The sequence below is a fragment of the Ornithodoros turicata genome, chromosome 8 (assembly GCF_037126465.1).
Source record: "Ornithodoros turicata isolate Travis chromosome 8, ASM3712646v1, whole genome shotgun sequence".
NCBI classification, from domain to species: domain Eukaryota; kingdom Metazoa; phylum Arthropoda; class Arachnida; order Ixodida; family Argasidae; genus Ornithodoros; species Ornithodoros turicata.
The window spans coordinates 34,881,217-34,897,287 of record NC_088208.1 but is presented as its reverse complement, the minus strand read 5'-3'; the positions used below and the strand labels follow the sequence as shown (position 1 = coordinate 34,897,287).

Sequence of the window (16,071 nt, the reverse complement as noted above, 5' to 3'; positions counted from 1 at the left end):
AGGATCACCCCTCTTTTTCTGGCCCACACCGGTACTTGCAGTTCTGAATAAACCACTGGTACCAACTCACCAACAACAGCACGTAGAATAGCGATTTTCCTTACCTCAATGCTCTGGCATGCAGTAGACTGCATGCATGACACAATGAATGACAGATATTGAAGTACCACGATCCCTTTCGTGTCCCTTGCAGAGGGCAGCTTGTACCCATGCAGCTCTGTTTGTACCCTACCACCAAGTTGCCAGTGTCATCGACTGACAACCCACGCAAAGTGTAAGCGGTCATACCAAATGATCCACCAGGTCAGTCACAGTGTGAAACACTTTATATTTTTGGAGGATGAAGTATTGCACCTCCACCTGCAGAAATACAGTCTTAGTGAAGCATCTTTCTTGATAATTACAGTTCTCATGACATCAGAATGTTGTTCGAGCAGCATGCACTTAGATAAATAACGCAGAGAAGCTAGCTAATGAAAAACAGTCAAGAAACGCATAGTTAGACACGCAGCAGTGAGTCAATTTTTCCCAATAGCAACATCACATAATTTAACCGTTACGAGGCATGGTTCTTCATTTAATGAAACAAATGTTAACCAAAACTCAGAATAGCAAATACCCACTGCATTCCCACATGTCATACCATCGGATAAAAACGCGTTTTTGTCCCGTTATCTTCCAGAAGCAAATAAACGGTGATGAAAGTGCAGCTAGCACAAAATACAGCTTTCATATCTTATTAGCTTGCATCGTAATCGTCATCTTCCCTCTTGCGTTTTCTTATATCAGCATCAACGGCTTCAGTCTTGATGTTGATGATTGGCTGCATCACTTGAGGGGAACCAGTGGGCATGGTCATGGCTGTTGCAGATGCGGCTGAGGAGTCCGTATCAGGGGTTGGCGTTGATGCTGCTGTAATGCTTTGTAGAGGCGTAGGCACTGTCGAGGGGCTACTGACATTGGTCAGCATGGTGCTTGCTGAAGGCAACATGTTCACTGCTACCTGTGGTCCTGTTGTGTAATGCAGCAGGAAAGGAAGGGCATGTTTGAACTGGTGCACTCTCGTAAGCGAACATAAAATGAACAGTTACGTAACTGAAGCAAGAAGACTGAATTCCGCATCTGATTCGGAATGCGGAGTGAACATTCAATAACTCTCCTTCAGTATTCGTAAGATGTGAATACTCACACAGTGCTAATAAATAATGTTCTTGTCCCTGTTAATGTGGCATCGATACAGAGTAAACCACATGGATATTGCATAATTAGGGCCTGAAGCTCTCTGGAAATATTTTTTTTCTAAATTCAGAGAGTAAAAATCGGGTAAATAAACATGTGCTCTAAATTCACGCAAATTTGGGTGGAAAAACTTCTAGTACGCTGAATTCGGAAAGAAATCAGGCTCAGTTACTCGAATTAACTGAGGTGGTTTGATACAATTGGTGATGTAACTGCGTTTGCTGCCTAACAAGTTAGTGTGCATTCTTACAAATGTCTCAGTGAGGGCAATTTGCCGGGTAAAAATCGGATTTCACCCTAAAGAGGCAACTTTCAATTCGGGGTGCAACTTCAGGCTCTATGCGTAATCAACCTCTCTACCTTGACAAAATCTATACTGGCTTGCTTACTTTGCGAAAGCTTGATAATTGGTGTCGGATGTGCCTTGCTCGACATGGCAGGTCGAGAAACAATTGTGACAGTGGGAGCTGAGACCGGCTTACTAACAACCGCCAATGTGGCACCAGTCTTGCTGGCAAGGCTCAATGCAGGGGATACCTTGGGGATACCTGCAAGAAGTCGCACATATGTAGGCGCCTTAGGGAGAAAAAACAAGTGCTATTGTGTGTGTACCCTTACTGCATACCATTCAGCTAACATAATAGCAAAGTACCCTACCGGTATTGCCAGCCCCCTGTAATGTTGAAAGGCCAAGCTGCGGAGGCAGTCCTACTTGAATTCTGGGCTGCGTAAAAAGAATTGACTTCCACTCAATGCGTTCTGGTGGCCTCTAGATGTGAAACATCCTGACACACATGCTCCAATACACAACACTGACATCAGTGTCACACTGTTCTGCTTAAAGGGGACAGTGTTTACGCCTATCCTCCAGTGATTAAATGATAATCTGTGGCAGATTTGCTCACATCTGTCAGTCTTTTTAATTCCGTGTGTCTTGTTCATATTTGACAAGAAGTGAGGGTGATAGCTGCTTATAGGGAAACTAATTTCAATTGATGATTAAAACTGGTCTGCATCGAATAAGATATCAAAAGATATTGTATGCACACCTTTTTAGCAGACTTGAAACGATAATTGCAAGCCGTCAGGCTGTATCGGTCGGGAGGTAATCTCGGTCCCGCATTCGCCTTGATGAGGGGCAGGGGCGTGCTGTTTTTCTGCCGTGCTATCTCCATCAAGAGCTGCAATGCAACGAATGTTTTCGTTAGGGTGTGTAGGGTGTTAGGGTGTATGCTTACATCTCTCGGTGGGGGCGACGTGAAGCTCTTGTCAGCCTGCATCTGCACAGCCAAGCGTACGTCGTCTGCATCGACGGTCCTCTTCTTCGCGTGTGACGAGAATAGCCGAGCATCGTCGAGGATTGTTGTAACGTATCCTGGACGTACACGCAAGAAACGTGTCAAAATGCAAAAGTAACGTAATTCTTGACGTATCACCACTGTGGAACAATACTTGACAGGCTCCACTTCGAGAGGTTCAATAACGATACTCTGTTTGTTTGTAGATGACGTTAAAGTACACATTTATAAAGAGCACGCATTATCGTTGTAAGCTACATTCAAGATCTAATACAGGGATGCGAACTCTTTCTTTTTTTAACGAATACATGCATGGACTCACTGTATGTGAACTCCAGCATTTGGTTGATGACCCTTGGCTCGTATTCAGTGATGCCCATATCCTTCAGAATAGCAGACATCACTTGAGCATCTTTAGGAGTGCTCTTTGGAGCAGCCATTTTAGTTACTGTATGATTTTACTCTATAAATTTTCGCTATAACCATCCATCAGAGTTCTGAACGGTAACAACAGCCGCCATTGCTAAAACCGCGGAAAACGACAGCGACGACATGCCTGGGCAAAATGTGGCAACAAGATGGCAAGAGAAGTTATCAAGTTACAGAGAGTCCAAGAGTAACCTCGATTAGTTTATCGTGTTTCGTAAAGAAAGCGTAGAGGCATGTTGGTTTCTTTTCTGAGAATTTTTTTTCTTCCCAGCTTGTAGTGTTGAAGCCAACTGAGGTCATATACTGCTGCCCTAATGTGCACCAAATATTGTGGCATTTTACTTGACAAATAAATGGTCCACGAGATGCAGCTACGTAGTATCACAAACACACACTGCTGCTTTTATTGCAATCCTTGGCTGCGTTAAGTTCTTTTGTTTCGCTTTCATTGGTCAGCTTTACTTCTGCGACAGCACCGCTGTATCTTCAGATAAATTGCTGAATTGTAAATTTTTAATTGGTAAAGAAATTGCAACATTGTTAAATTTCAAATCCCATATTTCGATTGGCATTTGCCTTACTCTGTTATTAAATGACATTCTGAATAATTTGCTGAAGAGTTCAAAGTCGGTCACGACAGGCTTCGGCAGTAGCAAGCGTAGGGTACAATGCGCGAGTGCTAGGCCTGTCAGAAGTGTTGTTTACGGATGTCAGCGACTGAATAATATTCGAACGATTGGCTGAAGCTTTCTCCGTGGATGTGTGCGCTCAATTGAGCCCACCGTGGTCGAAGGAAATAATGAGTTTGAAGCCTGGCAAAAAGGACACGAAAATGCGGATCCGTGCATTTCCCGTGAGTGGTCCAACTTCGATTGATACCATCGGTGTAGGCCTAACTCTCGTAATGCAGGCAAATTATGGATGATTTCTTGCAGATCACAGAATGTGAGAAATGTTTGTCGGGTGGAGTGTGGCATTGATACCCTTTATGAGTGACCACACCGCCTGCTAGATTGATGTGACCGAGATGTTGTCCGGTGGAACAATGATACGCTGGAATAGACTACAATCGTGGATTATGCCAGCAGTGTTGTAGTGACCTTACGGTGCACTGTTTTCACAAAATAACAAAATACATTGACCACAGCTCGCTGTCAGCAGCTGCAAAAAATTCTAAGCTTCATGTTACGGTGGTTCGGAAGGCAATACGCGTTCAAAGACAGTGCAATTTTGCTGGAGCTGGTTGATTTAGCAGTATCGCGATGGACGGTCTTAAGAACTTACACACGTTTAGAGCCGTGAACGCTCGATAAGAGACGGAAATTAAATTGAAGTATCAAATTGCCTTCTTCATAACCTAATACGACCACCGAAGACATGGGGTTGGAACCGTGTTTTGAGTGTTGACCTCAGTTGTGCAAATTCGTCGAATTTCATTTTATTTACGCGAGGGAGCATGAAGTGAAATGCTCCAGGTGCAAACGTCATGTCATGGTCGGAAACACGTCCTCTGATAATGTAGGGTTTATCGTGTTCAATTCCACTGTGAGCTTGCGGTCTAGTTACATTGTTCCTGTTTGCCATTGGTGCAACAGTTGACTGCTTTGTGTCTTTTGTCAAACGGCTACTTTCGTTCCTTCTGGGTGTGGTCTGTAAGGGTTTAAAGTAACAATACTACCAAGTTCACCACAGCTAACAATGTCATCAGCATATGTCATGCGATTATCTCATCTTATTTTCTTCTGCATTGACACTGTTTGTATAACTGTCAAAAACTACAGTTATTCGATATGTTTGCATTGTCTTGTACAGTTTTCACACAGTCTTTTATGTTTGCAGATGTCTATGGACGAGAAGTACGTACAGAACATCTGGCTCATGCTTCGAAAAGCCATCCAGGAAATACAAAAGAAAAACAACAGTGGACTGAGCTTTGAGGAATTGTATCGCAATGCTTACACCATGGTACTGCACAAGCACGGGGAGAGGCTCTACACAGGGCTAAGGGAGGTAGTGACAGAGCATCTCGTCTGCAAGGTGAGTACATGCAATCTCTGCAATCTGTGCGGGCCTGAATTACATGCTTTTAGTCTGGCCGCTTGTGCAAGCATCTATGCTGTGTTGCATTTCCATCCTCTTCGTTTCGATTTGCGGCCCGATAACGCTGAGTTGATACGATGCTGTTTCGATGCACATTCGTGCAGCTTTTCGTTAAGCTACATTGTGCTTAACGGCCAGTGTGGTAGTCTGCAAGAAATACAAACCAATAGTATATGTTATGTAATGTTTTATTACGCTAGGAACGACGATGAATAACACAGCTCTCTGTTTTATCTCGAACGGCGTTATGCAGCTTAATGCATTGTTGCACACGCAATTGAACATAGCTGTAACACCAGTACTAGTGAACGAGCTTTGAAAGGTGCTGATATCTCGCGTACACACATTGTGTTTTAGGTTCGGACAGATGTCTTGGCCTCCCTGCACAATAATTTTCTTCAAACTCTAAATGAAGCGTGGAACGACCATCAGACCAGCATGGTTATGATAAGGGATATCCTTATGTACATGGTAAATCTACTTATGCATGTTGTTTTATTGCTGCGTTGCAACGCAGGTAAAAAATGTTTGCATTACGAGTGGTTCGCGGAACAATTTACGCTTGCGAAATTGAATTGCGAATTGGAAACCACTTTGCAGCATGGTTTCAAGTTGAAGTTGTTCACAGACCACTTGTAATTTGCAAACATTTTTCGCCTGGTAAAGAAATGAGCGCACAATGCTGATAGTGTAAAAGCTTGCGCGAGGGTCAAATTTTCATCGCGTCGGGGGGTCGCCATCATCAGCGCCTCTCTATTTTCCAGGACCGTGTGTACGTGCAGCAGAACAATCTAGATAACGTCTACAACTTGGGCATGATCATATTCCGCGATCAAGTCGTACGATACGGCTGTATCAGGGATCATCTACGAGACACGCTGCTGGGCATGGTGATGAGCGAACGTCGAGGGGAAATCGTTGATAGGTGGGTGCTCTGTCTCTTCTCCGCTCCGCTTTGTCATCATGTCCATCATAAATAGAGCCTGAAGTTTTAGGGTTTTACCCAATTCTTCCCCGACTTTGCACCCCGAATTGAAGGTTGCCGCTTTAGGGTGAAACCCCCGATTTTTATTTCCGGCAAATTGCCCTCGCTGGGATCTCTGTAGGAATGCACAAACTTACTTATTTGGCAGCAAACGCAATTACATCACCGTTTGTACCAAACCACTACACTTAGTTTGAGTAACTGAGCTCGATTTCTCCTCGAATTTAGCATACTGGAAGTTTTTTCACCCGAATTCACACGAATTTAGTGCACGTATTTATTTCCCCGATTTTTACCCCCCAAATTTAGAAAAAAATATTTCCCTAAAAAACTTCAGGCTCTAATAATAAAGACATTCCTTACCTTTACTTGCACGTACCATGATTTTTTTTTTTTTTTTTCATGTACCAAGTTTTTTCGTTGTGACACCAAAAGCTTCGATTTAACGTCATACGGCATTCTCCCTCAGGCTAGCGATCAAGAATGCATGCCAGATGCTGGTGCACCTCGGTATCGATTCTAGGGCGGTGTATGAAGAGGATTTTGAACGTCCCTTCCTCGCCCAGTCGGCGGAGTTCTATAAGGTTAGGCTTCCTGCCCTGTCGGTGTACATACCCTAAACTGTTGCTCCTAAGTCGACTAGAAAGGCACAGTTGCGGACAGTTTACAGTACGCTCCGTCTTTTCTTGTAGATGGAAAGCCAGAAGTTCCTAAGTGAGAACAGTGCTTGCGTGTACATCAAGAAAGTCGAACAGCGCATAAACGAAGAGGCGGAGCGGGCAAAGCACTACCTCGATGAATCTACGGAGGATCTCATTGTGAAGGTGGTTGAGAAGGAGCTCATTACCAACCACATGAAGACCATCGTTGAGGTGCGTGCGCGGAAGACGTTTTTGGTTTGTCTAACGCAGCTTTGTGGCGCCCCCTGCTTTGATTGGAGCAACCTATGACACATCTGTGATCTTTCCAACTGTTTTCAAGCAAACAGAGAGGAATATGTCAGTGGGACAACGCTGTGTTGCACAAATCATAGCATTATCACGAGACTGCCTGGACCTTGAAGTGTTGCCCCCTTACTTGGGAGAGGGACCAGTGAGGTTTGCTTCACGGGCAGTAACGGGGAGAGGGGAACTAAGGGACCAATGAGGGTACGGGCAATAGGGGCGAGAGGGGAACTGAAGAGCTGCGCAGACAGCTGACCTACTTGCACTTTGTTCAAGCACGAGGGGTAATAGGATCCACTGGCCCACATTACCTGGGCAGCATCTATGGCTTATCAACATAAAACAGTAGGGATGAACTTCATTGCAGTGGTGGGCTAGGGCCGCAGAAAGGCTCACCTATGCACTATGCTACAGTGAACTGGATTGGTATGCTGATTGGATTGAAAAACAAAAATACAAATATTGGTGATTAATTCTTTTATGGTGTACTGCATGCCAAACCCTGTAAACAAAGAAATGAAAAGGCTTATTTGCACTGCCGAGATCGTAAATCCAAATTTTCTTCCTTTGCACTTTATCCTGCCCAACCAACTTGCCAGGGCCTGTTGTTCAGCGCCCTCTCTCACGAGGGTGCCCGGGGGCGGCTTCCCCCCCCTACCCCCCACCCCACATTTCACCCCTCACATATCAACCCACATTTCACCCCTCACATATCACCCCACATTTTCCCCGGAATGGTGGACTGATCATCTAGGAACCTTGACAGGACATGCAAAGCAAAATGGTTTCAAAAGCACCACACTGTAGATCAAATTCTCTACACGCTTCATTTGTATTTTTTTTTTGTGGGTGTGAAATTGCTTCAGGTCGGTTATCTCCTTTCAGATGGAGAATTCTGGTGTTGTTCACATGTTGAAGAACCAAAAGACGGAAGGTGAGTATTTGCTTCTTTCCAGGTTTGGTCCTCGATGGGATTCAAGCATTGCACAACTACCTCCACACTAGATTTAAACGGCAGAAAAACAGCCCGTTTTGTAGCATGCAGGAAATAATTTGCCAAAGTTTATTGCCTGACAGTTATTTCGATATCTGTTTTGTCTGCGGTTATTGACTTGACCATGTGGTACTTGAGCATGATCAAAAAGTTGCTGAGTTGAAACACCGGGATGACTGTGTTTTGTAGCTTTTACACCATGAAGACATCATCATCATCATCATCATGTTTTGGGGGGGTTTGAAGTGACCGATCGCAATGTCCTTTTATCACGCAGACCTAGCACGTATGTTCCGGCTATTCAACCGCGTACCCGAGGGCCTCAAGACCATGGTGGAATGCGTTAGCCAGTACTTACGGGAGCAGGGGAAAGCGCTCGTCACTGAGGAGGACGGCGGCAAGGGAGATGCCCTGAGCTTTGTTCAGGTTCGTGAACAACTCGACCAAACTCCCGGGAGGTGTACGGGGGGCGCTCTTCAAACGTTCCTCGTGCCGTTTTGCAGAACTTGTTAGACCTGAAGGATCGCTTCGACCACTTCCTCTACCACTCCTTCAGCGGGGAGCGGCAGTTCAAGCAGATGATTGCGAGCGACTTTGAGTACTTTCTGAACCTGAACCGGAAGTCTCCCGAGTACCTGTCCCTGTTCATCGACGACAAGCTCAAGAAGGGAGTGAAGGGGATGACCGAGCAAGAGATTGAGCAGGTCTTGGACAAGACGATGGTGCTCTTTCGCTACCTGCAGGAAAAAGATCTGTTTGAACGCTACTATAAGCAGCATTTGGCAAAGCGTCTGCTTCTGAACAAGAGTGTTTCGGACGACTCCGAGAAGAACATGATCTCGAAGCTCAAGGTGGGTGTATCGTCCATCGTCCGGGGGGGAGTGTCGATGGTGTAACGATGGTGTCAGATTTCGAGAGAAGTAGGGATGGGACGAATCCAAAATTTTTCGAATCCGAATCCAAATCCAAAATTTTTCGAATCCGATTCCGAAACCAAGGAAGGTTCTACGAATCCACGAATCTTTCGAAATCCTTTCTTTAAAAAGAGTTTAAAACGCCAGGAAAAAAAACACTTCTACCGAAAAGTGTTTTGAAGCAGAACATGATACCTTTGCTTAATGAAAAACAAATTAAATATTGCTTCAGTTTCGGGAGAGAATATACCCGTATGGTTTTTAAACGTAATTTATTTAATGTGTTGTTCATCGACCGCAAGGAATGCATGAATTTAATTTTCGAGTCCGAATTATTTCCATAAAACAAAGCAACGATCAAAAGCAAAACGAGGTTACTTTTAAACTTGTAATGTAACAGTTCCTGCGTGAACTCTTTCAATCCCGAGCAATGAAAACAATTTAGAGGTGCAGATGTTTAGAGGTGCTGAATAATCCTGAATAATCCATATTTTTTTATTCATTTTACATTCTTAAAAATGTACTTGCTCTCTGTTGCAGACCGAGTGTGGCTGCCAGTTCACGTCAAAGCTGGAGGGCATGTTCAAGGATATGTCTGTGTCCAACACGATGATGGATGAGTTCAAGACGCACGTACTCATGTCGAATGTATGCGTACTCTCGTATTTCTCCTTTGTGTAGTTTCTCCTGATGTGTTTGTCTTTTTTTTTTCAGACCAACTTGTATGGCGTTGATCTGAATGTAAGGGTGCTGACGACGGGGTTCTGGCCGACGCAAGCATCCACTCCCAAAAGCAACATTCCTACTGCGCCTCGGAATGCGTTTGAAGCATTTAGAAGGTATGCAGCAATGCTCATCTTTCTGAAGAGCAACAGTGAGGGTGCGTGTGCTTATGTTAGGGGTTCGGATGCCAGAGCTCGCAGTGATGTCACCTACCCACCGAGCATCTTAAACTATCAAGTTCTTTCGAAAATTCTTGAAAGCACATAATGATCATTGTCAGCATATTTGGAATACTTCATATGCTTGCTTTGCATATTTTGTATGCTTTGAATACTGCATATGCTGACTTTGCATATTTTGAATACTGGTGAATATTACTGCATATGACTGCTTTGCATATTTTGAGTACTGTTGAATACTGCACATGATTGCTTTGCATATTTTGAATACTGGTGAATAATACATATGCTTACTTTGCATATTTTCAATACTGGTGAATACTGCATTTGCTTACTTTGCATATTTTCAATACTGTTGAGCACTATTTTGAATACTGTTGAGCACTGCATATGATTGCTCTGCATATTTTCAATACTGGTGAATACTGCATTTGCTTACTTTGCATATTTTCGATACTGGTGAATACTGCATACGCTTACTTTGCATATTTTGCATACTGAGTCCTTGAACAAGGTTGATTTACAATGCAAAGTAAAAGAAATAGCTTTTTTAGCCCCTTATAGCAATTATTATTTCCTTTTTTCTTGAGTCTTGGCTCCAGAGGGCCACTAGTTCTTACTCCACGTTAACTGTATCTCCACACAGATTCTACCTAGCGAAGCACAGCGGCCGACAGCTGACGCTGCAGCCGCAACTCGGCTGGGCTGACCTGAACGCAGTCTTCTACGGCCCAAAGAAAGAAGAGACCAGCGATGCGTCTTCGAGCACAGCCCTCTTACAGCCTCCCAATCCCGTCCCAAAGACGTCCCCGGCTCCTCGAAAGCACATCATACAGGTGAGTCGTTGTTTCCGCTCCGCGGCGCATATCAGGAGAAACGTGCGCTCTTTGAAACAGAATTTCACTGCGTAAACATGCTCCTGGGGAATCATCATCTTGAGTGACATTGTTCTCGCCTCTGATTTGTTTAAAGTGGGACGCGTCCACTTTTTTAAGCTACGTTAATTGTCACAAAATGGTTAGGGCCTGACTTTTTCGGGTTTTATTTTTGGCCAAATTATGTTGGGGGGTAAATATCGGGCGATATTTTTCGTTCGAAAATTCGGGTGTATTCGGGTTAAATCCCGTTACGGCAATTTCTGTTGTCAGGAATTTGGGGTTTATTCGGGTGATTTCTTTTTTTTTTTTTTCAATAAAAATTTGTCTTAACATGGAACTAATGTTTAGCAATGTTATCGAACTTTATTTTAATGCACGCTTATGAGTGTGCCACGCGACCCAGATGTTTTCGCGTAGATTCGGGTTATACCCGAATTTTACAGATTTCGTTCGGGGGGGTAAATATCGGGCGGATACGGGTTTAACCCTAAAAAGTCAGGCCCTAAAAATGGTGTGTGTGTGACACAAAATGGTGTGACACAAAACTTTGTGTCTGTGTATGTGTGATTCCATCACAGAATCTCAGTGTGCAAGAAATTTTGTTCAAAACTGCATCTGCATGTTCCCAGTGCTGAAGCAATGTGCTTCTCATCCTATTGTTTGTTCCTGTTTGAGGGACCATTTCATCGGAACGGTACACATTAAAAGAGTGAAGCTGTAGGATGTTGATGACTTGAGCGAGACCATGCTGTGCATTGCAACACTTAGGAATTAGCTTTGCATATTTTGAATACTGTTGAATACTGCATATGATTGCTTTGCATATTTTGAATACTGTTGAATACTGCATATGAGTGCTTTGCATATTTTCAATACTGGTGAATACTGCATATGCTTACTTTGTATATTTTCAATACTGGTGAATACTGCATATGCTTACTTTGCATATTTTGCATACTGAGTCCTTGAACAAGCTATGCAGCAACTGACCTAATTAGTAATAATCCAGGTGCCTTGGAAAGGCTAATCAGAGAATGAGAAACTCTGACGTAGAGAAAAACCTTATCATAAACCAGCCGTATTCCTTACCACGGAATACTATGGACTGGTGTCACAGTTCAGTTTCCTCATATACTTGCGTGTGGTGTATGTGCAGGTGTCAACATACCAAATGTGTGTGCTAATGCTGTTCAACAACCGCGATCGACTGTTGTATGAAGAGATAGCCTCAGAGACAGACATACCGTTGAAGGACCTGGTGAGGGCACTCCAGTCATTGGCGATGGGCAAGCCTACCCAGCGCATACTCGTCAAAAGCCCCAAGACCAAGGACATTGGTGAGAAAGCGTGTACTTCCTGTGCTAGGACAGTTGGTGAAGGACAGGAAGAATGGTGCATGGTTAGGGCCCCGTGTTTTTGGGTAAAGCCTGTTTTTATCCCCCAATTTGCATCATCACCACTTATGGTAAAACCCGAAAATGAAACGATTGGCAAAGTGCCAATTCAGCACAGGAGATTGCTGAACACTGTACATTTAGGACCTGACTTTTTAGGGTTAAACCTGTATCCGCCCAATATTTACCCCCAGAACGAAATCTGTAAAATTCGGGTTTAACCAGAATCTACCCGAAAACATCCGGGTCGCGTAGCACGCTCTTAAGCGTGCATTAAAATAAAGTTTGATAACATCGCTAAACATTAGTTCCATGTTAAGACAAATTTTTATTAAACAAAAAAAAAATCACCCCAATACACCCGAATTCCTAACGACAGAATATGCCGTAAAGGGATTTAACCCTTAATACACCCGAATTTTCAAAGGAAAAATATCACCCGATATTTACCCCCAGAATTTGGCCAAAAATAAAACCCGAAAAAGTCAGGCCCTATGTACATTTAGCACAGCTGTTCCGTATCTTATCTCAGTCTAAAATGCGAGAAGCGCCCATTTTTTATTTTCTGCACGATTTTACCCCGCTTTACGGCTCCTGAAATAAGACCCATTCTTCTCCCCAGCTTTTCAAAAAAAAACGTAAAACCCGAAAACGCGGGGCACCCACGAATGTTTTTGCGCTTGACGTCAGTAGTCCTTGCGTCTTTCTTGCAGAGCCAAACCACACATTTACGGTGAATGACTCTTTCACTTCAAAATTGTACCGAGTGAAAATTCAGGCTGGTGAGTGTGCTGAAAACCTACTGGTTCGCGGCTGTTTCGTACCTCTTCGAAAGCCTGCATGTTCGTCTTGCTAACGTGTCGACATCCTGTTGCATGCAGTCGCAGCTAAGGGAGAATCCGAGCCAGAGAGAAATGAAACACGTAGCAAGGTCGACGAGGACCGCAAACACGAATATCCTTTTTTGTGTCTTTTATAACATTGCCTGTCTTTCTACAATTTTTTGTGTTTTATGCCTCAGGATATTGTAGCATTGAAAAGGGGAGTGTGCAGATTGGAAATACTTGTTGAAGGTGAATGCAATTCCTAGTTGTGCAGTGCAGACACTATGCACATTGAATATGATCCAACAGTACACTTCTGAATAATACAAGGTCTGTGATTGTTGTGAGGTGACTGGGCAGGTGGTTCTATTCTACCAATGTTCATGGTACACAAGACCTGAAAAACTTGTTTGATGTACAAGATGGAACAGAAACTTCTTGATTATTGACTATACTCTAAAACCCTTATTGTTCACGAACCCTTAATTTTCGAAAATTTTGCTCATTGAAAATTCACAAATTTTAAGGGTATGCAAAACTTTCTGGCAACGTCTGTCACTCGAATCTATTGTGCGCGCGCAAAATTCGACGGTTGCAAATATGTGCTGTGTGCCCCATTTGCAAAATATTTAGGCTGCAAAATTAAAGGGTGTCGCAGTATTTCAGAAATTTGTGATCCCTGCATTAGAGAATTCAATGCGTTCATAACACAACATTTGGTACATGCAGCAGCAAGAAAAAAAAGGGGGCGGGGTGGACAGCTTGTCTTAAAATGCAATCGGTATTGCACGGTATCGGTATATGTACTAGGGTCTGTCACGTATGTTGCCCGCGGTGAACACTTCCTTGATTCTCACTGTACGATAGAGGCGGCCATCGTCAGAATAATGAAAGCTCGAAAGAAGATGCAGCACAACGTCTTGGTAGCTGAGGTATGTGCGCTCAATTTCATTGAATCTCTGGTTTAGCATCTAATTTTCTGCTTGCTTGTGAAGGTGACTGAGCAGCTAAAGTCTAGGTTCTACCCAAGTCCGGTGGTTATTAAGAAGCGAATTGAGGGCCTCATTGAGAGGGAGTACCTCGCGAGGACCCCTGAAGACAGGTATGGTTCCTTCTACGTGGTACACGCTGATAGACGACCCTCAGTTTACAAACGTGACTTCACGGAAGACCGGTTCGAGGTTATATTTTGCTGGGGTGGGCAAGAAACATGCTAATGTGTGTGGAAATGCTGACGTATTTCCGTTGTATTAGGGGAGTTTATCGCCATTTTTTTTTTATATATATATATTTTTAAGAGTTGTGTATTGGTGGTAATATACATCTAAATCTTGATTTCACACGAACAAAAATCCATACTGCTTGTCAAAATATAATAGACTTCTACTTCCTAACAAATAATATACAATTCATTTTTTCCCTTGCATCGTAGGAAAATCTACACCTACGTGGCTTGAGTTGGCAGTAGTCGACTCCCCTGCACAGCACCAGAGGGCAGCAGAGTAGAACACGTTTACCCCCCATCAGCGAGACTGTGTTTGTTTTGCTCTGAAAACTGTGCCCTCTTGGAACCTTGAAAATCCCCCCCCCTCTTGAACCAAAGTGCAGCAGACTCTGAATGCCGGTCGACCACGGCAGTGATGGTTTGCGTGACAAATTCCCCACAAAAAAGGGCACTGGCCGTGCCACCCTGTCTGCAGCCGGACCAGTGGGACGACCTAGTCCCCGGACTTTTCAAAGGGGGGAACATGCAAGGAGAGCCGCTCCTCCGTTACGCATGCCTTTTAATTCCTAGATATATTAAAAAAAACACGAGGGGTGAAGCAGAGCTCTCTCTCTCTCTCTCCACCAGATGGTTTCCGTCACATGTGTGAAACGAGCGTGTGCGCGCGTATCTTGCGTTCGGTAGCGGAAGAGAGGTAAGTTCGTGACGTCCCATTGTTCTGACCCCCCCCCCCCCCCCCGTTTTTTTTCTGTCCCTTGTTTGTGAAACGACGGAGCCGCTAAAGCCGCACGGGAGTTGAGGAAAGGCTTGTTTCCATCACCGAGCATTCCCAATGTAGCCCACGTCTGTACCGAAGCTCGATTCCCGTTGCTAACTCTTTTCCCGTGGAACCAATCTCCTGTGTACTGCAGTGGTCTAAACCCGCAGTGGTCTAAACCCGCAGTGGTCTAAACCTGCCGTGGAATGGTGGTCCGTTTTTATCGTTTTTGTGGCTTTGCACATGTGCCCCTCACCCCCCTCCTCCTCCCCCGAGACTTTAATCAATGGGGCAGACAGAGGCGTGATGCTTTAAAATTTTGCTGCTTTTCGTCAGTAAGTTATGTTTGTATATTTATTGTATTTCTTTTGCCTACATCATCCTTGAAAAGTGACTGGTTAGCATTCAGCTCTTCATTTGTCGTGCGCAGTGTGTTGACGAACAACATGTGCTGTGGTGTTACTCGTGTAAACTGGCCTTTTTTTTTTTCCGTAACTTGCAATCAGACCGCGGCTGTTCCGTTGGATGTCCAGCGGGTTAATTGCAACTTGTGGTAAAGTAAATCTGTTTATTTGCGTGTAATTATAGTACTTGAACATTTGATGGAGTTATGGAACCCAAACTGCCATACTCTACGAAGCAGCTGGGACACGTTTAATCGGGGAAAATCTGAAGTCCACGGAGACTAAACGTGGAACTAAAATTGAGAAGCACTCCTATTGGGTTGGTTTTTCTACGCTAGAATTGCTGTATAACCGCCAGGTAAAAAAATGCTCAGTAGAGTTTCCTTCGGGTATGTGTGTTTTCTAGGTCAACCCTCGAGTCAATAGGTTTCAGTTTGGACTGGTACCAGTGTGTACCTATTTGTTTTCTTTTTCCTCAAATTTGGGATCTGTACATATTTTGTGACATGTACATAACTCGAACTGCAGTAAAGGATTCTTCCGTGATACGTTGCATTTATCGTGTGTCTCTCTGCTCACATACAAGTTGGGTGTCGAGACAAAAAACATCCCAGAGCAGATTATGTATTCACAGGACCATGGACCTGTCTGTATAAGATACATAGGTCTCTCTCTATATGTAAGATGTCTGTCGGATATAAGACCAGTCCAGCACTCTGCAGGTTCACTTACGATCATTGCTTTTGTGCAGGAAATTTTTGCAAGGGATAGTTATGGAGGGATC

The 16,071-nt window shown here is 43.9% G+C and overlaps 2 protein-coding genes across 2 annotated transcripts; one reads left to right on the top strand and one right to left on the bottom strand.

The window, feature by feature from the left end:
• Positions 1 to 308: 308 nt before the first annotated feature.
• Positions 309 to 3,088, bottom strand: LOC135366190 (transcription initiation factor TFIID subunit 9B-like). Its single transcript, XM_064598854.1, has 6 exons — positions 2,860 to 3,088; positions 2,478 to 2,614; positions 2,289 to 2,420; positions 1,897 to 1,963; positions 1,629 to 1,787; positions 309 to 1,011 (listed from the first exon to the last, which is right to left on the bottom strand). Exons 1-6 carry the CDS (start codon positions 2,975 to 2,977, stop codon positions 740 to 742), a joined length of 885 nt encoding a protein of 294 aa, XP_064454924.1. The 5' UTR covers positions 2,978 to 3,088; the 3' UTR covers positions 309 to 739.
• A 506-nt stretch (positions 3,089 to 3,594) lies between these two features.
• LOC135367110 (cullin-3-A-like) lies at positions 3,595 to 15,833 on the top strand. The gene is made up of 18 exons (XM_064600223.1): positions 3,595 to 3,819; positions 4,806 to 5,003; positions 5,424 to 5,537; positions 5,831 to 5,991; positions 6,521 to 6,635; positions 6,744 to 6,923; positions 7,881 to 7,929; positions 8,267 to 8,415; positions 8,493 to 8,840; positions 9,444 to 9,551; positions 9,618 to 9,742; positions 10,452 to 10,641; positions 11,840 to 12,020; positions 12,791 to 12,859; positions 12,959 to 13,031; positions 13,764 to 13,833; positions 13,897 to 14,003; positions 14,334 to 15,833. The coding sequence occupies exons 1-18, from the start codon at positions 3,766 to 3,768 to the stop codon at positions 14,356 to 14,358; spliced, it is 2,316 nt and encodes a 771-aa protein (XP_064456293.1). The 5' UTR covers positions 3,595 to 3,765; the 3' UTR covers positions 14,359 to 15,833.
• The last annotated feature ends 238 nt before the right edge of the window (positions 15,834 to 16,071 follow it).